Here is a 26,754-nt window from a genome sequence, read left to right as displayed (position 1 = left end):
GATTATGAATGGTGAATTCCTGGAAGTGCATTACTTACTTTTCTCTTTTCCTTATCCCAGAGGACTACTTTGTTTAGGCTCTGCCTGGTCAATACTATCAGTAGTAGAGCTAGTAACAGCCAAACAAGAAAGGAGCTGCAGATCACAGTGTGTCTTAGGTACTCTTGATGATAAATTGTCACATGAGAGAAATTGGAGTTATGGAGAAGATTATTCTGGATTATTGAAAAACACTTGAAAGACAATGCAATCATTGGTCACAGCCAGCATGACTTTGTTGAGAGGAAAGTCCTGCTTATCAAACCTGATTTCCTTTTATGACAAGGTGACTCACTCTGTTGATCAAGGGAAGCCAGTTGGTGTAATCTTTTTGGATTTTGGTAAAGTTTTTGACACTGTCTCTCACAGGATCCTTCTGAACAAGGTGTCCAACATACAGCCAGATAAACACGTCATGAGCAGCTGGCTCACAGGTTGGGCACAAAGGGTTACAGTGAGTGACATCAAACTGGTGACCTGTCACTTGTGCAGTTCTGTAGGGCTTCATTCTTGGCCCTCTGCTCTTCAACATCTTCATAAATGACTTGTCTGCAGGGTTGGAAGGGATACTGAGCAAGTCCGCAGATTATATTGAACTGGAAGGAGCTGTTGACTCCCTCAAAGGTAGAGACCCCACAAAGAGACCTTGATAAATTAGAAGGCTGGGCAATCAGCAACCGTATGAAGTTCAGCAAGGGAAAGTGCTGGATTTTGTACCTGGAATGGGCAACCCGGAATGAACAGAAGGACTGGGGAATGAGAAATCAGTGGGGAAAGCAGCACCCTGGAAAGGGACCGGGGGTCCTGGTTGATGGAAAGTTGAATCTGAGCCAGCAGTGCCCTGGAGCCAGGAGGGCCAACCCTGTCCTGGGCGCATCATACCCAGCATCACAGCCAGGCAGGGGAGGGGACTGTCCCCCTCAGCTCTGAGCTGGGGCAGCCTCACCTGGAATACTGTGTATAGTTCTAGTCACAACATAAGGAGGGTATAAAGCTGTTAGAGAGCATCCAAAGGAAGGTAATGAGGATGGAGAAGGGCCTTGAGGGGAAGCCGTATGAGGAGTGGCTGAGGTCACTTGGGCTGCTCAGCCTGGAGAAGAGGAGACTGAGGACACAACTCACTGCAGTTACAGCTTCCTTGTGAGGGTGAGAGGAGGGGCAGGCACTGATCTCTTCTCTGTGCAGACCAGTGACAGGACTTGAGGGAATGGCCTGAAGTTGTGTCAGGGGACATTTAGGGTGGATATTAGAAAAAGGTTCTTCATACAGGGAGTGCTTGAGCCCTGGAACAGGCTCCCTGGGAAAGCGGTCACAGCACCAAGCTTGACATAGTTCAAGAAGCATTTGGGCAATGGTCTATGCACATGGTGTGACTCCTGGGGTGTCCTGTGCTAGGTCAGGAGTTGGATTGGCAATCCTTGTGGTTCCCTTCCAAGGCAGCTTATTCTGTGATTCTGTATCTGCAGTTATTTTCTGTTTGAACTACATTAATGAAGGCTTCAAAGTGGGTGAAAACAAATACTGATGCCTAAGCCTTCCCTTCTGTAACAAAAAGTAGTAGTCTGGTTTCACATTACAATGATGATGGGTATTGTTCTTATTATTGTTGTTATTCTTCCTCCTATCATCAACTGAAGACAGCCAGACTTAGCACTGTTGTGAGAAAAACTGCAGCAGTAGTTTTCAGTATATGTCACTGTTCTCATTGCCTGGGGATACTGTTAACTAAACAAAAGCATTTTAGAAGCTGGATATAAAATGCTTAATTCAATTTCTGAGAACTTGCTGAGTAATGTGGGGTGCTGCTTGCTGGTCTGTTTGATTCAGGCTGACATTCTCTGTTCTGCTACAGGGCCACCTGAGCTGAATGTTTATCAGCTTCTTTCACTTACAATATGATAGACTGCATCTGATGTGCAAATGGGACTTCCCTTCAATACTCCTAATAAGAGTTTTTTCCTTTCTCTGCTTCCATTGACTTCCCACATCAAGGAACTAGAATGTGGTCTTCCACTAGGGTGGAAGATGGGTAAGCAGCAGTTCTTCATATTCCCATGGCAGCTCTCAAGTTCCCATAGGTGACCTGGTATGGTCTGACTTCTGCAAACTGTGGCTTATCATCAGAGTGCTACCCAGAAATTACAAAGCATTACATCAAAGAGAGAAAATAGTTGAGGAACTGATCTGAGATTTTAAAGATATGAGCTGAAAGTTAGACATTGAACTTGTGATTCTTGTGAATTACATATTTCTTTTGTGCCCCTGGAAAATTACTGTCTCACTGTCTTTGTTCCCCACTCCACAAAATGGGGTCCATGCTGCTATTTTCTGTTCTTTGTGTCTCTTCCTATAAATTTTCCTATGAGTTTTCCAGGCCAAGAACCATCTATTATTATGTATAGGTGCACTGGCTAATACAGCTAGTCCTGAACAGAGCAGGGGCTTTTAAAAAGCAGTTGTAACACAAATAATTAGTAATTCCTTCCATCAGGACAGGGCTGCTCACAACTGTGTAGGAAGATGGCAGCACTGCTGCCTCCAAGGTTGCACTGGAGAGGCTTTAGGACACAAAATGGAAGGGGAAGGTCTCACTTATGTGATGCAAAGAATCAAGTGAAAATTATCTCTGGGCTTTGCAGCAGGCATATGAATTTTATCTTTCAATCCATCTCCATCTTCTGTTGAAGTGAATGGTCCAAAATTGGTTCAGCTTGGGAAGTCTCAGTAGAATTTCAGAGCATTTTTTTCTGCTTTGCAAAGTGTAAAGCTCCAATACCTGGACTGCTTCGCAAATGTAGAATTTAATCTCAAAAAAAAATCAGAGGAAAAGATGATTTTTAATTATTCTTTTTTAATTATTCTATCAGACAAAATATCTGCAGATGAAAAACAATGTCTTGCAGTCTCGTTGTGACTTTTACTGGAGGCCCTTCACATATTTTGCTAATCTGAATTAATAAAATCCCAGAATATCTTTTGCAGCCTAGTATGTTTTTGTCCTTGTTTTACAGGTGAATTAATAAATGGATGATATTCTGGGTGCCTTGGAAGGCTTTGGAAAAGCATCAGTAGGACCATCTCACCTTTAAATCTTAAATAATCTAATAATGAAATTTACAGTTGTACTGCATGTTCTGATGTCTTGTGGGGTTAGTTGCTTTTCGGTTGTTAAATGTTTTCTTTTTCCAGCTTGTCAAGTAACATAAATATCCCTTATGGCACCCAGATAATGGGACAAGGTGGGTATTTTATCTTTGTTCCTGTTTTTTGACCAACTTGTATTTGGTGTCTCAATTATCTTCAAGGCTTCACTATCCACTCTAATTTGCACTTCACTCAGGCGTATGGCTACCCAAGTTCAGCACATTGGCAATGGCAGACAGGCACACAAACTTTCTGAGCAGAACACTTACAATTAGAATCACTTAAACACCAACCAGAAGCACCAAGACCAGTGAAAATACTGTCTTAGGTTGGCAAATGTGCCATGCGTGCTGCCAACAGCAGAGAACCCACAGAGAGCTGGTGCAGAACCTTTGGGGTGCCAGGGAGGAGGAACGTGTGGTAGGTGAACATGTGGTAGGAACATGTGGGAGTGAAACGGAGAGAAGCAATGTGCCTGAGGGGATGGAGGGTGAGGAGGAGACAGTGTAACAACTTGTACAGACTTGTGAGCTTCCGGAAAACTACCAACACTGGAGTGTGGAATATAATTTTAGGTCTATCAATGAAACTTTGAAAGACACGGGGCTTCAGACTGGTAGCTCGGAGGTTGGCTGACTTTAAAATAAACAGAAAAGTAGACAGATTTGGGTTTTTTTTTGGTTTTTTTTGTTTTTTTTTTACTTAGACAAGAGTAAGCTTACATAATAAAATAAACTATGACTGTTGCAAAACTGTTTGATTTTGGAAGGAGTTTCACCTCACATGCACTTTCTGTAGGCTTGCAGTTGAAAATTTGACTACTGTTGCCTGGATCAGATCAATTCATTTGCTGACCAAACCTTTACAGCCACCCTCATTCATGTACAGAACTATATACACACAGACTTGGCTCAGTTAAAAGTATGAGAGCCTTGTCAGAATGGACAATAAGTGATCTATTCTGCCATCAGCCAGGAGAAGACAGCCTGGAAGTTTAGGTGAAATGCGCAGTGCTAAGGGGTGAGATGGTTAGGCTAAATATTATAAAGACTTTGCAGATTTTCCAGGTTCTTGAGTTTGGCTTGTGATAAAAATTAAAAGGTATGGGGAGTTTAGTGTGTGGGTTTAAAGGAGGTTACTTTGGCTTGATTTTTTTCTTTTTTTCTGATATGGGGAAAGTACAAAAGCACTTTCAGGTTACACTGACTCCCCTGAAGTCCGTGTAAGGCCTTTGATACTGACTGTATTTGCACATGTCATTGCTGCAGCTCATGTGGAACACAAAAAATGTGTCACTCAACAAGTGATTTCTGTTCTGGATTGGTTTGTAAAATGTAAGCTGAAGGAAGCTTCTTGCATGCTCTTTAACACTGACCTGGTTTTGTATTTAGAAACTTTATGAAACACCTTTCTACAGACAGACCCCAGGTTGCAAGGCAAAATTCTTCCCCAGTTAAAGTTTTTACAGTGGCAACAGCACCACCATCTTATGTAATTTTTCTCTATAATAGAGACAGAAGGGTTAGTTTAGGGGTGATGAACTGGACCTTGAATTGCTGCAGGACTAGAAAATTGTGTTCTGCAGCAGCTGATGTTGATTTCCAAGTGGCCTATTGCATGAAACTGAGCAACATCAACCAGGGCAGAGCTGAGATAACAAATCAGGAAGCACACATGTCACAGGTGGTTGGCTAGAGTCTGGAGGGAGTGTGAGCTGCAAGGAACACATGTGAAGCAAGCCAAGGCAAGCTAGCCCTTTTGGTATCATGCACAAGGTCACCTATGATCACAGATTTCACTTTGACACTTAAGCATTTGTCTTTGGATGAGAACTTTTGTGAAGAATCTCTTGGACTGATCTGAGGTTGTTCTCACAGTAACAGTAGTGTTAAAGTGTTTGTAGCTCTGATCAGCATTGCAGGAGGTGCTTGTCTAGTATCCTGTTTTATATGACAAAGATTGTACTGCTTTTATCATGTTACTTCTTGCTGATAGCTTGTAGGAACAAGTATTTTGTCCAGCTCCCTACTGCAACCATCAGTGTTTGATATGACTGGTGCTAAAATGCCCTGAAAATAAAAGTCACCTGAAGAACTATGATGATGTGAAGAGAGAGAGGCACTTATCCTTCCTTAGCTTCCATAATTGCTGTGCTGCAAATGTTGTTTTAGATGATTTTTATGCACTACAGAGGAAGCTCAGGTGCCTTGCTTGGATGAGGCAGTAGGCTTTCCAGTGCCTGAAGGTCAGCCAGACAAATTCCAAGGTGAATGGTGGAATTTACATTATTTTATTTGTTCACAGTTAATGTGTGTTCTGTTCTCTTGACAAGGGCATAGCTGGTCCTTATGAGGAGAAAGGTGCTTGATGTTAGCCTGAGGCTGGTTCTGCGTTCTGGATTAGGTGGCACCCTCAAAGGGAGAGAGGGACCATCTCATTGCTGACAGCAGCAGAGCATGGAGAACTGCAGGAGGAAGAGGCTTTATGAGTGCAAGGTGGGGAAGGCAGAGGTGGTGAGACCAACTCAACACAAAGCCTTCAGAAAGGGATGAATGAGGAATGCCAAGAAGAGCAAGGAGCAAGGGCACAGCCAGGGCTCAGCTAGAATAGGAAAACAGTTTATGAGAGTGTGGAGGGATCTGTGCAGTCTGTTGCAGCCCAAGAGATCCTCTGAATGCTGCTGATTGGAAAGCAAAACTAAAAGAAGGAACCTGCCTGCTGAACACACTGTGGCTAGAGAGGGTTTGATCAAACTCTTATTTTTATTCTGCTTCATTCAAGAGAGCTGGTAAATTTTCAAGGTTCCTTCATTCTAGTTGATGTTTCAGAAGAACAAAATCTTAGACTGTTAAGGTTCCTTTGTGTTGTTTTGATCCATTCAATGGCCTTTCTGGATAACAAATGAAATATTCAGGACAGTGCTTAAAAAAATTGGCCAAATTTTCTTGAAATTTGCAGTTTTGGCTAAATTGTCTTGAAATCTGCAGTTTTCACTGGAATACATGTTACTATTCTACTTAACTTCCATCCAGCCCATGAAAAAAACAGCCTTTTGGAGGAAAAGCAGTTAATGTGCTTTGCTTATGAATATGTTCATGATGTTTTCAGTTTGATTTTGACATATTGCTGGCATTGGTGACATTTTTGTTTCCTTTCACTTGTGTAGAAATAGAAAAAAAATTAGAAATGTGCTAAGTACTTCATGCAGGCAGTGTTGCATTGGACACAGTTACATGATAAAGAGAAACATGAAATATATGCATCAGTATCTCACACAGGATAAGGATCTTCAAAGGGCTATCTGTAGATCAAAGCCCAGCTGTAAGGGGTGATCAAATAACCTGCTGAATAAGACCAGAGGCTGAAGCCTTTTGGTAAAGCAGCCCTGGTTTGTTTTACCATAGACAGAGTCTTCTTGTGCTAAGTCCCAGTTTTATGTCATCCCCATTTGCGCATGCACACAAATCTCCAGCACATCAGTCTCTTCTCATGCATATGGTAGAGCTGTAGCTGCTCCTAACTCCTCCATCATCCCACTCTCAACTCCTTTCAAAAAAATTCTGAAAACCATTGCACAAAGTGCGTACTCCAGAAACTAGACTCAGCCAAAAGCTTAGGAAAAAAGTTTAAAAGGGGATGGTGGGGCATGGGGAAACCAACCCAAATCTCCCTGTTGAGACAGATGAGCCTCTATAAATAAAATTATCGGTAAGCTTCCAGTCATGGACCAGAAAAGTGTGTGTTAATACTTGCTATGGGCAATAAGTTCTGTAATGAACTCTCTTCTTCCCCAAAACATTCCCAAGATTTCCAGCCATACATACACCAGGACACAACATATGAGCTGTACAACTCTTTATATCTCCGTCATTTACAGAGACCTCGTTTCTTCATGATTCCTCAGTGGTGTAATAAGAAAGCAGTTGAATAGTAAAACTTTGGAATTGATAATTACTGTAATATTTTGGTTGTGTAAATGTAAGCAGAGACAGTTCCATGCTGTTTGTTAACTAATGGCAAGAAAGGTTTATTTAGATTCTTATTAATCAGGTCTTAACAGTGTAAAGTGCTGAAGAACCTACCTTTGAGCAGTTCTGACCCAGTGAAATTCCAGGCTGAACAGAATGCATCACTCTTTGTGCAAGAGTTTCAGGAGGGCACTAGAATGTGTAGCAACCTGCGTTGAAAAATGAAAGGAAGAACAGGAGATTGCACAGTGCAACCGCAGGAGCTGTTGCCCACATTAGTAAGAAAGAGTGAGTCCACAGGAAGAAACACTATGTCCTTTGTCATAAAGTTGTGAAGTAGAAATGACAGCTTAGGACCAATGGTAAGTTAAGAGACCATAGCTGCTCTTAAAAACAGAGAGAAGAAAAAAAAAGAAAAGTGGGTTTGATGAGGAAGATGAGTCAAGGAAAATCTTGTGGAATTTTCATAAGAAGCAGCATTACTGGACCTGTTGGAGGACAGAACAGTTTGAGAAAAGAGTTTTTGATGGCTAGGAAGTAAACAGAATATAAAATACCAAGCTTTAGGCCTTTGGACTTGAGCTGTCCCTAAATTGTTTCCAAAGGTTTCATAGCCGTGATGTTATGTGTGAAATCGCCAATCAAATTGAATCAATAATTTACAAGAGCCAAATTATGGTAAAATAACAAAATATAAAATTTATTTCACGATCGAATGACAACATCTGGGTCAGCCACAAATTGTACAGAGTCTAGCCCAGGAATAGACCCTGGGTGACACGCTACACAGCTCTGAGCCCTGGTTGCCTCACAATGGAGCGGCACACCACTGAGATTTTGAGTTCAGTTCTTATACTCTTTTTCTCGCCGCGGGCCAGGGTGTCCTTTGTCCTTTTCCTAATCAAGTGAGTCCAAAAAGCTTCTCCAGTCCAGGGTAATGCTATCAGATGAAGGATGGTCTAGCTCTTGATGTCTCGGGAATAATTCATCGACTTCTTGTCTTGTGCTAGACAGAACTTGAAAGAACCGTGTTTGCAATACACAAAACTCTATGTCTGGGGAGATATACAAGTCAAACAGTCCCTTACTGGAAATCTCTCCCAGAAACAGATTACAAGCCTGAATGGATTTTTCTCAACTGTATTGTCGTCCTCCCCTCTGGTCGTCAGCAGCCAGGTGTGCTGCTGATGGCATAATTCTTTACTCAGCTAAAACCTTGAAACTCTGTGCTGCTGTTTTTACTTCACATGTAAATGTAGTCCTTCTGTGTGGTATGTGTGTGTCGGGGTCGGTTTCCCAATCTTGTAGGCTGCTTTTCTTTGGTTTCTTAAAACATACCCAGACAAGATTCCTCATGGTAAAATTAAATTTCTTAATTCTTGAAACTATTTCTAACTTATTTATATCATACTTTGCACTTATAACTATATTACATTCACTATAACATTTATTATTTTATGAATTTTGACTCTATTCATAACACATGATAATTTTTTTTAGTACTCCCAGACTTTCATTAAAATGATTGAAAGCTCCAATGCTATTGCTGGCTTTCTGACAGCTAGTTGTTACTGCAATCAACAGTTGCTTGAAGGAAGGCTTGACTAAAGTGTCACATAGGTGTAGGTAACTGGCATATAACTTTTATTTCTCCAGCAGACTTCCTTATCTCAAGCCTTTAATGAGGACCATGTAGAAAAGGTTTTTTTTCTCCTTGGGGCTTTTTTTTTTTTAAGTGAAATTCTTGAACTTACCTCTTAAGCAAAATTCATTTGATGTTGAGCGTGTCTTATTCAAATGTCCTTGACATTCATATCAAAAGATCTTGTATAACCTGTGACGTACACACAGTAACAATGAAGAACTGAAACGTCTCCTCATATCATGTTTTAGGTTATACACTCCAAGCATTAAAGCAGTTTAATTGTCTTCCGGGTGGGTGACAGACCATAATAATCGTTAATTGTTATGACAGGAAAATATCTAGGACTTGCTGAGCTAAAGTCCAATTGTTTTAGTTTGGTAATGAGACATAAACAATGGGGGAAGCTGGAAAGTGGACAAAGGGTGTTGTTTGTCAGATAATGCTCTTGTGAGGTCTTTTGGAAATAGCTTAAGACATTCACTGCCATTCCAGGAGAGACTGTGCATCATGGACTGGTTTTCATTTGTACCTGTGCAAGTTTTCCAGGCCAGCTAAGAGCTACTAACTAAGTCAATTCGAACCCATTTGACACTGAAAGTTAAAACATGCTTGGACAATCCAGTTTGATGACTCATTTGTGGGAACAGTGACCTCCAGCTGTGTCACTGAAACAAACACCAGGGAGTGGCATGGTGAAACTGCTCTGGCCACTTCCAAAGTGATTACACCCTAATGTACCCAGTGCCTATTCATAAAGAGGCTGATGAAGGCTTTATTGGCAAGGAAAGAGTTCTTTTCTTTGTTCAGTATCTGTAGTGTGAGCTTGTCTTCCACCCATCCCCTCACAGGCACTTGTGGGAGAGCATCCAAAGGGTTTAAAGGAAGGAAAACTGGGTTAATTTCACTGTGCCTGAGATAGATCTTGGAGAAGAGCCTCCAGGGTGTTGGGAAGAGAGGCCGAGTGTATGGGTCACATAGGAAAAGCGTTAAAAGACAACAGTGCAAGGTGATAGTGCAGAGAAGTATAGCATTCATTGTGGCTTGAAGGAAAGAGTATGGTGAAGGGGAGAGCCAATGAAGGCAGTCCTCCGGGGTATGAGGGAAATACCAGAGTAAAAATGTAGGGGAGGAATGTTATTCAGGACCTGAGTATCTGCTGTAGTAAAAAGGCCTCTGAGAGGCCTAAGAGGTACTTGGCATTGTAGATGAAGAAGAGGATTGAAATGTTAATTTCAAAGAACAAAGAAAGATGTGGAGTCTGGACTGATCCTTAGAGAGGATTGGATGTTGGCACTAGTCACAGTGTCAAAGAAGAAGACTGAGTGAGAGGAGGTTTAGCAGCTGGACTTCACAAATGTTGTGTTCTGAAGCTAGTAGATCCGTGTTAAGGGAAGCAATCTGCAAGGCAGCACATTTATGTCTGCTCACAGACAGCATATCCAGTGCTGCAAAGCTGCAAAGGTCTTAACATGAGCTGTGTTAATGCAAATACCAATACGATGTTTCTGCAATATGAAGGGTCCTGTATGCCACCCAGCATGGCTTGATTGGCCCTGTTTCAAGCAGGTGTTCATAGCTGTGGTCATGTTTTTTTTCAGCAGCTGTCTATGTGTGTAGTACAGGTTGGAATTTCTCTTTTTATAGAATCATAGAATGGTTTGGGTTGGAAGGGATCTTCAGGATCAACTAGTTCCAAACCCTCCTGCCATAGCTGGAGACACCTTCTGCTAGACCAGGTTACTCAGAGCCCCATCTGACCTGTCCTTGAACAGCTCCAAGGATGGGCCATCCACAGCTTCTCTGTACAACTCATCTCAGTGTCTCGCCACTCTCAAGGTGAAAAATTTCTTTGTAGTATTTTTCTACACCTGCTCTCTTTCAGTTGAAAGCCATTCACCCTTGCCCTATCATTGCCTGTGCTAGTAAGGTGACTCTCTCCAGCTCTGCTGTAGCCTCCTTTAGGTACCAGAAGGCTGCTCTAAGGTTCTTTTGGAGACTTCCTAGGTTGAATAACCTCAGGTCTCTCAGCCTGTCATCACAGGAGAGGTGCTTCATTCATGGCTCTTCTCTGGACTCACTCCAACAGGTCCACAATCTTCTTGCATTGGGGGCCCCAGAGCTGGATGCAGAATGCCAGGTGGGGTCTCACCAAAGTGGAGCAGGGGCAGAAGATCCCCTCCCTCGCCCTGCTGGCCATGCTGCTTTTGATGCAGCCCAGGATACAATTGGCATGTTGCTGGGTCGTGTCAACTTTCTCGTCCACCAACACCCCCAGGTCCTTCAATCTATGTTTTCTTTTACAGCGTACTACACATATTTTAATATACTACACATATTTAAATAGCATAATAATAGTTTACTTCGTAAGGTTCTCTTGCATCCATGATACAAATGAACAGTGTGGTTCACAAAGGTCTTTTGGTTTGTTTGTGTTCAATAGGTTTTAGCCCGTCACCTCCGGCCTGGAACTTTGCGTGCTGTCTTTGGGAAGGACAAGATTCAGAATGCTGTTCACTGCACAGACCTGCCTGAAGATGGACTTTTAGAGGTAAGGTTTACCAGGCAGGTATGTTGTCACAGGAAGTTGTAAAGTGAAATACTTCTCTGACAGTCTTTTAAGCCAGTGTTTTCTATGTGGAGTAGCTGTGTTGTAGACCAGACTAGATGCAAAAAGAGAGAGTCTATTCAGGGTGTTTGACTCAAATAATTCTGATACTGTAAAAAAATTCATCCATGCAGTTTTCTTGAATGAATGTAGTACAATGAAGTATTCAATGGAATTAAACTCAAGAGTCTTCTCTTTGTCTGAATGTGTCCTTGGGTCTGAACATCAGTACCTGACAGTGCTTCTGCAGCAACACTTTCTAAGCCCTTTCTTGGGTGACCACCCTGACTCCAGAACTAGATTGTGTCTACAGTGAACTTGTGTGGAACTTGGAATATTACAGGCACTAGGGATTCAAATCCTCCAGATAGGGCCTAGGTTTATTTGTAGACAGTCATACTTACGCACATCAGTTAATATTTCCTGTGTTCTGTATTAACTTACTAATTATTATCTGATTTTGGCTTTGCATGCTAAAATTTAAAGTCCAATAAAATGAGAAAATGTTAAATTGCAGGAATTTGTAAAGACAGAAGTACTCCCTGTGAAAACTAGAACAAGCTCATTCTATTTAATTCTGTGCTTCAAAACTAAGGTCCATAGCAGAGGATTGAAGTGATGTGTAATCTTGGATGGATCTCTGTGTCAATGGAGATGCTTTTCGAGTGCATGCACAGCTTATTTTTTGCTGTCTACATGTATTTGAGTGCTTTTCTGTCAGGTATAGTAGAATCATTGAGCAGTAAGTGCTGTCCTACTTAGATAACTTTACATTGCCAAAATGATGGTTTCATGGGGGAGTGAGGAAGACCTAACTTCATCTTCCTCCATGAAATAACATGTGAGTTAAAGTGCTTTTGCTAGGAAATCCCATCTAGTTTAAAGCACAGAACAGTGAAATTCAACACTGAGGATGGCAACCAGTATAAACAAAGTTGCAGTTTTTTTGACCATTTTCAAGAAGTCATTAAAAGTTGATAATTTTTAGTTTTTCTCTTAGGGTTTATACAAGGAAACAGGTATTTTTTCATCACATGCCTCAAGTTCCTCAGCCATGGCTTTCCGGTGGCAGCAGAACAAAAGGCACAGCCTGTAAGGGAAAAATTAAACAGGCCAACACTCAACATTTTAGTACTCCATCAGAATTTTCCACTGTCTGTTGCCTTTACATTGGTGCAAAGCAGGTTCTGCTGGTTGTTTAAATTGAGTTTAGAGCTAGTATAAGTGAGGCAAGAATTGCTTCTTCAAAACAAAAACTGAGGCTGTCATTCTTTCTCAAGGGTCTCCATTAGATGTGTTTGTCTTTCGAATTCTGCAGCTCAGTCATAACCAAAGTTGTTGATCTGGTATTACTCTGACTTTACACCTTGCAGTTCCTGGTGCAGTCTGATCATTTTAACAGTAGCTTATTGATTTTACTTTTTGGGGAAAGGGATATAAGATGTTTTTGTACCATAGGCATAATCATGTGCAGAATATTGCTGTTCGTCAATCTGTAGTTTTTTCTGTAACAGCCCAGGTTAGGCCTGCATTTGTAAAGGACATCACTCAGTGTTGTTTAGTGAGTAAATAAAGCAGTGAATGTTTTGAATTGAGCACAGTGGGTTTGTGTCGCAATACGACACGAAATGACGACACGACACGGACACTGCTGCTCTCCAGGTGAGCAAAAAAGAGGGACCTTTATTTTCTGACCCTAACATTTATAGTTTTCTAAAAGTGACAGTGGACTGGAGGGTGACAGTGCCACCTCTCCAATGACACTGGACAGACCGAGAGTCTATCAATTCTCTCCTCTTCCATGAAAGAATGCAAAACATAAGTTATTTACAGAATTGTGTGTGAGAAAGTTTGTTATAAGAATGTAAACATCAGAAGGCTTAGCAAAGTCTTAAAAAACCAGGGTGACAGGTTTGTACAAAGGAAGTCTTGGCTGTACCTGTTGGTTGGTGTGTGGAGTATTTACACTGCTAATGCTGAAGCAGCTTATTAGGTGTCCCTGCCAGTCTTGACTCCTGCTGTGTCTGTGTGTCCTGTGTGCACACAGGGTGTGTGCAGGGCCTGCAGTGGCCAAAGGATCCTGGAGGAAACATGGAGGAACTACAGCTGTTGACACTGTGTATGGAAAACTGAATAAGTTGGTTTGTGTCTTAATTGGTTTTGTGCCTTTTGAACTTCCAGAACCAAATGGAGATAGAAAGGGGAGATCCCTGGTTGACGAAGTATTCTGTGATGGGCCTTAAAATGCATAGTGTTTATGGAAGCACAACAGAAGCATGTTCTCTTGTAGAAGGGAAGACACTGGTGCCTTCCTGAGATCTTTGGTACCTTTAGTGCAAGACACTGTTTATTTTAAGCTTTCTCCACCTTTCTCTTCAGTTTTCATCACCCAGTTTCAGATCTAGCTGAAATTTGAAGAATTTGCAATAGCAGGTGCTGTCTCATTGTCCATAAATGGAGACTTTTTAGAGGAGATGAGCTAGGTAATTGAGAATTAGATTAAATGCTTCCTGAAGTTAATAGCCAAATTCTAGGTGGCTTTGGTGTTTTGCTCTTAATTGACTGTCACTAGGAAGGGCAAGGTTGTGACCTTTCTCCCAAAAATCATGACCAAGGAGTACTTGGTGAAAAGAGTCAGAACACTGTCTTGGGAGCAACAAGGACTAATTAACTAAATAAGGGTCAGCTTGTGCACCTAGTTTAGAACACTGTACTTAAATAATGTAGTACAGCAATTTTTCAGTGTTTCTGTCTTAGACGTCCTTTCCATGGATCTGAAAAAAGGAAAGTTCACTTCTAATCTTAAAACCCCCTCAAACAAACAAACCAACCCCAAAAGCAAATACAAGCACTTGCTCCCACCAGTATGACCCTTAACTCCTGTCTTTGTTCTGCAAACGACTTCACATTTTAGGCAGTGACTAAAGAATATCAGAGTTAATGAATAACTCACTTTGGCTCAAGAAAGGAGGGGAGATGCAGTTGAACTTTAAATGCAGCTGGTAGCAGTAGTAAAATCAGTGTATTTTCATTTGCAGAACTTTAAGCGCTCTTTTTTATTCCTAGTTTAGTGATACAAGAATGTGAATATTGCCCTCATCTCTTAGATGAGTTGTTTGACTTATTAGGTCAGGCACTTATTCATTTCATAGACTCATGTGTCCTCTTATCAGTACAAAATGTATTTTTACAAGTGACAATGAGTAGACACAAATAGCTCAGAACAGTCTGTTTTCTCAGCCTTGTCATCAGTTTCCCATTTTAATGAGAAGAGGAAAGAAAGGAGGAAGAGTAGAGAAGGGAGACTGATAGCAATGGAGTATTTGTGAGATGATGCTGGTTCATGACTGAAGGTTCAACCAGCAGCTGATGTTGTGTTGGACATTCATTCAGAGCAGGCAGTTGCATTTGTTTCCCACATCCAAAGCAGGTACAGCTCTACCTCTCATCAAGTTTTTTTTTCTGTTTTGTATAAAGCAGGTACTATTTGGAGAAAGCAATTACAGTACTCACCTGCTTTCATGTTCCTTCTGAGTCAGATAGAGACAGGACTGGAACATGCATATTTTGTATGCCAAGGAACCGCTTTGTATCACAGACTAGAGATGTGTCATCTACATGTGGTGAAAGATGATTCTGTTTCTCAACTCACCGTCTTTGACCTGAGGAACGTTTCTGATAAAGATCTTGATGAAATAGAAGCTTGCAAACCATTGGATCTGATGAATCATCATTCTCTAGACAAAAGAAGTTTCCTTAAAAATGATCATTCCTGGAATAGTTCTTAATCAAAGTAGTGATACAAGTATTGTGGCTACCAGACTTCACAGTTTGTGTCCCTCTTTAAAGAAGTGAAGGCAAATTAAAAATCAATCATAAAGGCCTTACTCACATCATTGAAACCTCAGTGAGTAAAATTTCCCACAGGAGGTGGTGCTGTACACACATCTCAGTTCCCTGAGTCTCAAGTGGCTCAGTACCTTTCAGATTATGCAGGAAACTACATAATTAAAAAACTGGTGGCCCAGAACTGCAGTTATAACAAAAACAGAATTTCTGGGGTTTGGCATGCTCTGCCTGTAACTTGTTGCTCATACTGTGCAGTTCAAGGTTTTTTGGTTTGGTTTTTTGTGTGTGTGAGCAGTTCCATAAGGGCATTTGCAATGCAGAAAATCACTCTGGGGATCACAGAATGCACTCATCTGGGATGACCTGAAAGGTCTCTCCATTGCAGTGCAGCCTGCTGAGCCACCCAGGCTGGCTTTGTGTTCCTGTGCCATGGTGTTGGGGCAATCAGTCTCATGGGGTTTCTTTGCATAATTACCAAGTGCTTAAGAGTCATACATACATGTGTGTGTGTCTACTTAGACACAGAAGGAGAGGATGCTACCCTCAGCAAGACATGCATGAGAAAGAATTTGCTGTGGGATGGATAAAACTTGAGTTCTGGGTGAAACAGCCGTCTCCCTGTTGCCGAGGGCGACGCTGTTATTGGGTGACTGACCAATTGTTGGACAATTTCGTGACAATTCATGCGGATGTGTGCTTGCCTGTGCCATTGTGTGCCTGCTAGGCTACGAGTGGTACTGCAGAAGGTGATGATCTCTCAAGCCACTTTTCGTGGGAGTAGGGAATGTGCCAACTACCTTCCCAATCTTGTGTCCCCATGGGCGCTCTCAGCTGGTGCTGCGTGTGCCACTGCATGGCTGCCAAGTGCGTCAGGCTCCTCCTTGGGCATCGGCACTGTGCCAGTTTTCAGCATCACAGGCAGCTTTCCAGACAGGCAGGAGCAAGGACCTCCTCGAGTATCATTTGCTGGCCTTTTCCCTTGCCTCAGAGCTATTTGTGGCACTCACAGACATGAAAATAATCTGTCAAAGGGGGATGACTTTGCTGTTATCAAAGAGTGGGTTTCATCTGTCTCCTGGGAGAGCTGTTATGACAGTTGGTTTTTTTCCCTATCACTTCTTCGAATTTCAGCTGTACAGTGGTGTTCAAGTGTAGGGCAGGGGACTGGCTGACTGTACAACAAACTGCTGGAAGCTCTTCGTTCCTTTGCTCAGCCTTGCACCAGTGAGACTGACTTACTGCTCCCTGGGGCATTAAAGCAAACAAGTAATATCACCAAGGGACAGATCATCTATGGTGATCTGCTGGACAGAGACTCTCACAGCTCTGGCACTGGAGGTTCAGCCGCCTGGATCCGACCTTGGGGAGATGTGAGGTGATGTTGTACAGTGAGTGTTGGCAGATGGTCCAGTTCAGCAGAAGTGTTCTGTCCAGGCTGGTGCTGTGGACAATGAAAACTGTGATAGTTTTCCTCAGACTTGGAGACTTGGTATAAACTGAATGCTTTGCTGAGTGTTAAGAGCTGTACTGCTCCTAAGCTTTTGGTGCAGTGTGTATTCCACCTGCTAGAGGCCAGCTGTCCTTGGTCTGGCATTCCAGATAATGCCAGGAGAAGCATGCCTTATTTTTCCTTTCCCTTTCCATTTTTTCAGGGAGGCTGGGGGCAGGGTGGTATTTTAGCAAGCTGTTCTGGGTGGACAGGGGAGCAGTTGCTTTGGAGGGGGCAACGCAACACGTTTCCATAACCACTTCCTGTTACTGAAGCACTCTGCCGGCTGCCACCTTGCCCTTTCCTGTGTGCTGCCTCCTTGGCTGTCCACTGCCATTGTCTCGACATGTGGGTGTGCTGCAGGGTGCTCACTGTCATCCACCCTGGAAATGCTTCTGTACCAGTAATGAGCTGATCGTGGGCTGAGGTTGAAGTGCAACAGTTCAGGATGGAAGACTTCAGAAGGATGTAGCTCTGTTAAACTAGTCCTTTTTGGTGCATCTAGGTATAGTCCAAGCAATTTAATAAAGCATGTCAATGAGTAACTCTCAGAAGCGTCGATGTGCTTAGTGTGGAATTTGTGTGTGTCACACTTGGAACAAAGGTCTCCTGCATTGCTTGTTACCGATTAACTTGTCTGGTATTATGCAAGCTGCCTGTGCCAGCTGAGAACTACCTCTTCCCATTCACAGAGCAGCCCAGCTTGTAAAACATTACACAGCAGAAGTGCATAGCATGGCAATGAACCTTTCACTGAGGGCATTTCAGCCATATGCATTTCCCTCAGGAGTCTTTAAAATATTTTAGTAAAGAAGCCATTGTTTCACTCAGTCATACAGCAATTTTGTAATGAAGTCTTATATTAGAGGCCCACACTGAGCTGCATAATCCAGGGTAAAATGCTTTTCACTGTTTTCAGTGAAAAATAATAAAAATTGAGTGGTTAGAGTGAAGTTGGCTTTAGCACTTTTTTCTCCCAAGTTTTCATCCAAGCAGTAGCTATTTTTGTCTGTCAGTTGGAAATTTCAGTCTCTCCTGGTACAAGATGATTTTTAGAGAGGTCTGTCAGATAGTGGTTGTTATGATTCAAGTGCTTCTCCATTTAAACTTTCTGAAACTTTTTATCTAACAGCTGTGGGAACAGGTTGGAAAGAATCTGGAGTGTAAGAAAACTTAATCTTACTTGGTGGTGGTTTTGCATATCTGAACATGTTAGCCAGCACTGGAATTCTGTCTCACAGTGTTTCCTGGTGCTGTATATATCCTTGTACAGAGAATTGAGTAACCCTTTTGCCTTGGCCTATCTGAAGAAATTAAGAATTAAAAATAACCTTAATAGATGGATGGATAGTGGAGATGTTGGTGATTTCTCTTTTAAAGATTATTGTATTATTAAGTCATGTGCAGCCTCATTTTGAGCATAGGTTGTATAATTATTATACTTGTGGGCTAGACAGGCAAACTAAACCAGGAACTTGTTTAAACAGAGTTGTGAAATAGTTCACCTCTTGTGCTTCCACTTCTGAGTAAAATCCGAGGTCCAGTTACCCCTTGTTCTGCCGAGTCTGTAAGTGCCAGAGAGAAGTTAATGAGTGTGAACCAAGCAGGTGCCAAAGCTCTAAAGTTTCACCTGATCCTGAAGGTAACCTGTGTGATAAACAGGGCTTGGCTTTTTGCACATGTTTGTGTTGTGCTGAACAAAGGAGTTTTGTGGAAGGGAGGTCAAGGTGGAGAGAAGGCGTGACACTTCTTGATAACTCATCTGAGGCCCAGTTTGTGTCTTTGAGGCTGCTGCCTTCTTTCTTTCCCTCAGCTTGTTCTCATTTTTTAACCAAAAAGCCCAGGTCTTTTTTCCATTTCTCCTTTTCCTTGAGCTGAAGCAGAGCAACAGTTGGGCTGCAACTCAGCTGCACCATGGGCAAACTATTGCAAAGAAGACAAAAAAGCCCAGGGGAACACCTTATACAGCAAGAGCAGTAAGGGCTCTTGCTGTAAGTTGTACAGCCATGTAGAAGCTCAGAATATTCTTCATTTCTGGAACAAGGAGCCCTGCACCTTATTTGGGGGGTAAGAGAAACACTGTTGTTCTATAACAAACATGCTCTGAGATGCCCATAAATTTTCATGTGGTTTCCTGTTACTGACCTCAGCCAGTTGCACCTCCCACCTCTCTCTCAGAGGTCAAATTGACAAATTATTGTCTCTGCTGGTGCTTCCTGGGTAGGGTTTACCCTTTCCCATCTCACTGCAGCTTCCTTCACTGACTACCATCAACCAACAGTAATTAGGAGGAGAATTTAAGTCTGTTATTTTCATACATGTGTTGAAATATATGTGGAACATGCGAGGAAAAACTCAAAGCCAAACATGTTAATATGGATAGAAAACTGTGAATAAGGTTTCCTGTCTGTCATAGATGCTAATACCATGGCATATATTGACTTTAGAGTTTGTCAAGCTCTAGAAACTACTTCTTCTTTCGTAATTAATAATAGCTAATGATTCAAAGCATAGTCTCATGCCACTACTGGTTTTGTGCTGTTGTAGCACTGGGCTTAGACACTGTGTTGATCCTGTGCTAGCAGCTGTGCAAACACGAAATAGGATGGCAGTGGTCACCTGAAAGAATGCTGGCTGTAGTCTAGGGCTCCTTGAAGTCACCCAGCATCTTCTGGTTTCAGTAAGAGTTGCATTCTTCCTCTTTGTATTTAACCCCTTAGTGCACTGGCACATAGGCAGGAATGATGCATCCACAACTATTCCTGAGATACACTGACATATGTCAGCAAGTCTCTGAGCAAGAGGCATAATACCAGACAAGTTAATTCTCTCTGGAGTATTCAGAATTGCTTAGTGGGCAAGTTTCCTTCTACATTCGTGCCAGTTACTGCTGTTCTGATGGGGAGACACAGTGTGCCAAGACTATGCAGCCACAAACTGGAACTGTGGGCTTCCTCAGGTAGCTGCCTTAGTCCAGCCATTGAATAGTAACTAGATCTCTGAGGTGTCCTGCCATGGCAGTACATGGTTCAGCACTCAGCGGCAGTGTTGAAATCACTGAAAGCTAATGAGACTCGAAACAAACTCTTGGCCTTTAATACTGACTCATTCCACAGGGAAATGGAGCTTTCTGGATTCAGTGACATCTTTCAGAAGGTACTTCAAGCACTCTGCTTGGGGAATTAATGCCATTAGTTTGGTGGGATGGCATGTTTCCTCTCAGCACACTGAGCCACAATCAGAGTAGGAGGTTGGGGCTTGTGGTGGTGCATGCAAGGCACCTGATGGTGGTGCCATCCATTGGTAATTTCTTTCAGGATATTGCTGTCTCATCTTCATAATTTTAGCACTCTTGCCATGTGTACCCTATTGGGTCTCCTGCTGTCGGAATCCAGAACATCCCTCTGGGTGCCCTGGATGGCCAGAGCCACTGGCAGGGGGCTCTGAGACCCTGGCATGCAGCCAAAGACACACGTGGGGTTTTGATCTTAGCCCATGGAGCAAATTACTAACTCTGTATGAAGAATTACAAGCCACACACACAAGTTCAGGTATTGTAGTAGAAGTAGTCACAAAGTGAAAGGAAGGATTTTTGAGTGCTGTACAAGGGGGTTTTAAGCCTTGTACTCAGGGGTCCAGGTTTTGTACATGGGGGTCAGGAGTTCTAAGATGGAGGGATTTGGGTGTGCCCTGTCCTCTTTCTTTCTCCTTCCTAGCCTCCATGTCTTTGGTGATGTTGGCACTCACAGATTGGATTAGAGTAGAAAGTCACCATTCAATATAAATAGTAGGCATTGGGGAAAAAGCATAAACATGTAACACGTAATATATGATATAAAAGATGGCACCAGCCCCCTGGGAGGTCAGTGTGCCTTTGTCTGAGCTGCTGAACAGGCCACAGCAGTTCAGGAGAAGAATCTTTTAGATAACCAACAATAAACAACCTTGAGAACAGACAACAGAAGACTACTGAGTCTTTCTTTGAAGGCACAGGTTGGAGGAGGGACTTTTCCATCTTTTGGGGTCGCCCCAATCCGGGACTGGAAACCCCACATCCTGCACAACTAATAATCTGCTGAACATCACGGTTGCTCAGGAAGAACTTTAAATGATGGGTGCCTTCTACTTTTTTTCCTTCTTTGCTGCTTCTATCCTCACTTGAATCTATGATATGGTTGGAAAACATGTTCTTGTCTCTGTGTGATCACTTCCTCCTGTCTTGGCCATAACCTGGTAGCTCGTCAGGACCATGACTGTCAGTGCTTTGTGAGCAGGCTAGAGACTGCTCAGCATTGGCAATGCCCGTGGCTAGTACAAACACATCCAAACCTGGCTTTACTTAGATACTGCAGATATCTACGAGCAGCAGGGCCCTTTCCAGTGTTTTCACCTAATGCCTGGGATGTGTTTGCAGCTTGCATTGACACCTGTGGTGCACTTATGGTGTCTTGTCTCACCTTAGCTTGCTGCTTCAAGGGCACCCTACAAGACCTCTCCAGCAACTCCTGACTGTGAGGCAGGCAGCAAGTGTGAAGTGCAGAGGCAGTGATCTTGATCACTCAGTGAGCTGCTTGGGATCCTCAGGAAGGCACTACTTGTTGTCATGTTGGCATTTGTGACATCTGATGGGAGATAGGATCTTACACTTTATTTCATTCCAGTGGCTCTACCAAGCCATCAATGTGTTCTGATGGTGACCAAAGATGTTACTAGATAAGAAGTAGAACTCCAGGTGGGAGAGTTCTGAACTAATATGTTCAGCTCCAGCTACAGAGCAGTTGGCTTATGATGGGGACTGAGGAGATTCAATGAACTTGTACCTTCTTGTTAAATCTGCAAGTATCTATACTTCAGAAGTCAATGATCTGAGTCAACACAGTAGTTACACATGATATAAAAACAACATCTTTTTGTTTTAAAATAGTTTCAGAGTTCACTTATTTTTCTGAGAGTAAATAGCATAAAACTCACTTTCTTGGTATTGTGGGATAATGAACTACTGTCTTGTCCTCTCATTTCCATCCTGTTTGGAATTCACATTTTTCTAATGTTTTATTTTATTGTTACAATTTCCACATAGCTTCCCTTGCCCTTCTCTTCCACTGTATTTTCAGAATTGAACATAACCATACACAATTTTTGAGGTGACAGTGTTAACAACACACGACATACTGTAGTGTTTATGTAATATTTTAATAAAACCTTCCATTGCAAGGTTGGTTTTTTTGGTGCATAGGGGTTTTTATCCCAGCTCTACTTCAGAAATTATTGTGGATAGTTGAAGTGCATGTGTACAAATTGTTTTGTCTTGGGCAGCCTGACTGGCTTTATTTCTCACATTGTGTGATGCTTAGGAGAGAGGCAGGACTGATAAACCTGCCCTTTTTTTTTTGGTTTTTTTTGGTTTTTTTGAACAAACTAAACCCTCTTCAGATTTGTGTGGGAAAATAAGTCTTTATTTTCAGAACACATACAATAGTAAGTAAGCAGACTATCTTCTTTGACAACCAGTCTTCTTCCTCGAGTGCTTGTGGCTGAAAGGATGGTATGAATCTATGGGGGTTTTCGTGTGTTAATCTAATGATTTAGTCATGTCAATCAGCTGAGTGAACTGCAGCTGAAGTGTGGTATAGGTGTCAGGTGTTAGCAAGTGTACTTGCTAACAGCATTGGTGAGTTCATGCAGATGTACAAACCAATTTTGTACATGTTAATGGGCAAAAAAAGCTTTTTGTTTACTACTTGTGACCTCAAACTGAGCTGATACATAAAAATTTATCAGACTTTAATGTTTAGGGAAAGTGTACTGATGCTGAAACTTTGGGTCAGCAAAGACCCTGAATCATGTGCCTGGATGCCTGCACTCTGACCAAGGAGATAGAGTTTTGTGGTGGTTTTGGGGAGAGGGTGCTGGTGAGTGTCTGTTTAGCTGTGTGGAAGGCATCAAGATTCATGACAGGCTCTAAGTGGACACAGGGATGGAAAAGGCTTCCATCTCCCAGCTGCCAGGCTGCCAGTTTTGGTTCTGCAGAGATGAGGAAGGACTGAAAATTACTGTTACCTTTCTGGTGATGGATGAGAAGTGAATCTTTGAACTCAGCCCTTTTCTTGATAGTGTGTCACCCTGTCAGCCTCCTGGCTTTTGCCGTGAAGGAGACTAACAAAAAACTACCAGCCCAGAGGAACAAGGGGAATGAGAGTTGAGGTACTATTTCAGTGCTGGGATTTCTTTGAGGCTGCAGTTCTACCTGTGTGGAGTGCTGCTACAGCCCAAGGTGTGCCTGGGTCTGGCCTGTAGACAGAAGTTCTGACTCCAAAGCTGCTCAGCAGGCTCCTCTCATCAGCACTCCTGTTTGCATTGTTTTCTGGACAGAAAGATAGTTAAATTGTAAGTGTCTCTAATACTTACACTTGGAATCTTCAGCACACTTTGTGCCTGTGCAGGGCCCTGTGTTAATACCAAGATCTTTTGCTCTCCCTTGGGAAACTTGCTGTCTCACTTGATTTGATTCCCCCTTTATAATTTCGCCTGGCCTTTCCGTGCTCTTAGGGCACACATTGTTCAGATGATACTTGCTTGTGCTCAGCCAGGGCATTCAACTGGATTTTGTTACTGCATGCTGTATTAGCTCCTGAAACTTTGTGGTAAAGCTCAGTGCTCAGAGAGAGCAGCCAACTTCATTAACATGAGTTTTGCTTGGAGTGAGTGTGACTGAAGCAAAACTTCATGGAACTGAAGCAGCTCTCAGCTCCTCTTTAGTGAAGCAGTTTATGGAGTCAGAGCCGGAAGGTCACAGTTCTTCACCCATTATTACTTTCTGAGCATTATTACTCTTTGTCTCTGAACAGGAGCTAGAGAGGGCATAGCTGCATGCTGCAAAGCAGATAGATGGTTCCTAGGGTCTGCAAAGGGAGTACTGATGTTAAATTAGATCCTGTCTGACCCCTGGGAAACAGTGAGCACACCTGAATGTTAGTATCATTGGAAAGGCGTTTGGGTGGCATCTGTGAAATATGTTGGTTGGTTTCAGATCAGCTCCTGATGTGGATTTGTGCTCTGTCACCCTTGGATCCTGTAGAGATCAGAGGTGTGCTTGGCTCAGAGAGGCTGACCTTGCCCTTGGTCAAATGTGAGACTTGTTCAGATGTTTTGTATTGGCACAGCTCCGCTTTCTGTGGTTTGGACTATGCTCAGACCTTGGGAAAGAGAGGAACTGTATTTTCTAAAATACAGGGTATTTTGGAATATCTAACCTCCACCTGGATGCTTGATGCAAGTAATCACCAAGTCCCCTTGGATCCCCTAGGAAAAGGACCTGGTGCTTTTAGAATGGGGGTTCTTCAAGGTGTCTTCAGCTGGGGCCTCATAAGATGGGGGCACCCCAAATCTCTTGGTAATGCTGAAATCTTGGTTCTTTTGTAGTCTGGATTCTTCTCATAACACCATACCTGAGGTCATGGGGTGGGTGACTAAGTTCTGGTGGTTCTTACCAGCTCCCAAGGGTGAGGTTCTTAGAAGGACCCTTTCTGCATACCACAGATCTGCCAGCTCTTGACTGGTTCTTAGAAGGACCCTTTCTGCATACCACAGATCTGCCAGCTCTTGACTGGTTTTACTGGGAGCTGGGTGGCAGCTGACCCACCTAAAGATAATTATACTTCAAGAGAACATACAGGCACCTCGTTTTGCACAGTATATGAAATGTGGTGTTGCTTGTTCTGATGTCTGAGCCTTGCCAATACAGTCTGTTGTGGGTCTTGGTGGCAGCAGTTGTATCAGCACCCTGGGCTGGGGATGGACTCGGAGTTATTACCTAGGAAGAAGCAGATTCCACTTCACTTGGCCTTTTTCTTTGCTCTTGGCACAGCTCCCCTCCCATGCTGAAGGTTGTGCCTGGCCCGTGCTGGACACCTGCACTTGGTCCAGCTGGGAACAGAAGTCCAGAAGTACCAGTGCTCAGAGCTGTAAAATCCATGGCTGGTGTGTACTAGTGCAAGTGTTTGTGCAGAAACAGCCTTAAAGGTTGTTAAATATATGTACGTCTCTCTCTCTCTCTGCTTTTTATTTTACTAGTGCTTTTGTGTGTCTCTCTTATTAAATGCAGGTGTCCCATATAACAAGAAGGGAGATAAAATTCACTTTAGTGGCTACAATTATACTTAACTATGCTGAGTCAATCTGACAGAAAGAACAGCATGTTCAGACTGGCAATTTATAATGTACTGTCCTATTAGGCAGTAAGGAAAGTGATGCCTTCCTGAGGAGAGTGGATAGAGCACAGATTAAAATAAGGAATCTTGAAGGCATGGTTTAATTTGGATTGGTGAGATGTCACATCTTGAGGCCCTTGCCTGCCTGCAGTCCCTCTGCCCCCAGGGCTGTTGACCAGCCCCGGCCCAGATGAGGCTGTGTCAGTGCCACTTGTGAAAGATCATTTTGATATCAAGGCTGTTACGTATCCAAAGCACTGGTGCCACTGGGTGAGCAGGGTGCCCAGCTAAGAGTCTACACCTGCTTGTGGTGGGTTGAGGTTTCCTTGGACTTTGGTTGTTTGGGAATTTTTTTGACCATCCTGCAGTCTTCTAGGGCTGTATTGCTAGTAGGTCTGACAAATTACAGTAGCATTTCTAATGGGTGAAGGGCATGTGTCTGACCAGATGCACTGGAGGAGGGTGTTTCTTTTTTTTTTTGGGGGGGGGGGGGGGGGGGGGGGGGTGGTCCTTTGGTAGCAGATTGTCCTGAAGCCTGGGAGCAGGTGGGACTTTTCAGTGGGCGGCTGCAGGGCATGTGGCTAGGATAGCTACTGCCCTTCCTGCCTGGTTAATTAGTGATCTGAGCAGCCATTCTGTTTTCACTGATGTGGGACGAGAAAGTGATTGGGGTGAGGATGTTGGGTAAAGGTTTGTTTTTGCCTAATTTCATATGCAGTTCCTAAGAGTATGTTGCACGAGCCCTTTTGGACATTTGCTCACTGAAGCAAACACAAGCACCTTTCAGTTTTCCACAATGGTTGTCCCAACCCCTGGAATAAGCCAGACTCTTTATTAATAGTCCATGCTTAGACTTTACACTCATATAGAGAATTAAAAGGCAGCCACGTACCTAACCATGAGTTGGGTCTCACACAAATAAAATTTGGAATATTTTTTGGTTTGTTGGTTGGTTTGGGGCTTTTTGTGGTTGTTTTGATTTTTTTTTTTTATTGTCACAGACTGTTTACCTAGGAACTGAATTGATTGGCAGTTGATCCCACCAAACCTTGAGCCATGCAACAATATCCCCACCCAAAATGGTAGCAGTAGGAACCCATCATTTGCTGGGAGCCAAAATGGCTCAGCTTTCCTGCAGTTCTTGCAGATGGAGTTTCCATTAGGGAGTATTTTAGGGCTCTCATCCCAGCTTTTTAAATCCTTGCTCTAAACATACAGCAGCAAAAGAAAGAGTTGAAGGTGCGATTTCTGCTGGCACCTGCTCCTTGAGAACAACATGGAACAGCTAAATGGGTGCACTAACCACCAGTGTACCATAACCATGCTTTTCCTTCTAGCAGATGGCAAAGAGTTCAGCATCTTGCTTCTCCAGGGTTATGCATTCCACTTCAGAAGTCTTAATCAAGCCAGTTGCTCTAGGATAGCCCTGTTCTGTCACTTTACACGGAGACAGTCTCCCTGGTAATCTGCATCATGCTGCACAAAGTGAGCCTGACTCCTGCACAAAGCCAGCTGCCACGTTTTGTCATCTCTGAGCAGCCTCAGCAGGCAGAGCCTGTCCTCAGCCCTGGCCACTGGCCCAGCAGTAACACAGAGCAAGTGGCTGCCCTGAAACTCTTGTGGCTTCAGTGCAGCCTCCCTTCTGGCTGCTGGAAGCTCTAACCTGCACTGAGGATGGATGGTTTTGTCTGGAACACAGAGCCTGTGCCTCCAGTGGTGGAGCGTGTGCAGCAATTGGGAAGGGACTTTTTGGGATCCTGACAGGCACAGACAGGTGTTCCACAGCAGCCTCTCATTCACAGTAG

At 43.0% G+C, this 26,754-nt stretch overlaps 1 protein-coding gene across 2 annotated transcripts in view; it reads left to right on the top strand.

The window, feature by feature from the left end:
- NME7 (NME/NM23 family member 7) overlaps positions 1-26,754 on the top strand; it is a 91,001-nt gene that overhangs the window by 63,616 nt on the left and 631 nt on the right. For both annotated transcript variants that reach the window (XM_038131864.1, XM_038131855.1), the window contains one exon: positions 11,237-11,344. In XM_038131864.1, the coding sequence (XP_037987792.1) occupies positions 11,237-11,344 (108 nt within the window). The remainder of the gene's footprint in view (positions 1-11,236; positions 11,345-26,754) is intronic.

This window comes from Motacilla alba, chromosome 1, assembly GCF_015832195.1.
Source record: "Motacilla alba alba isolate MOTALB_02 chromosome 1, Motacilla_alba_V1.0_pri, whole genome shotgun sequence".
NCBI lineage: Eukaryota > Metazoa > Chordata > Aves > Passeriformes > Motacillidae > Motacilla > Motacilla alba.
This window is presented reverse-complemented; position numbering and strand designations above follow the sequence as displayed.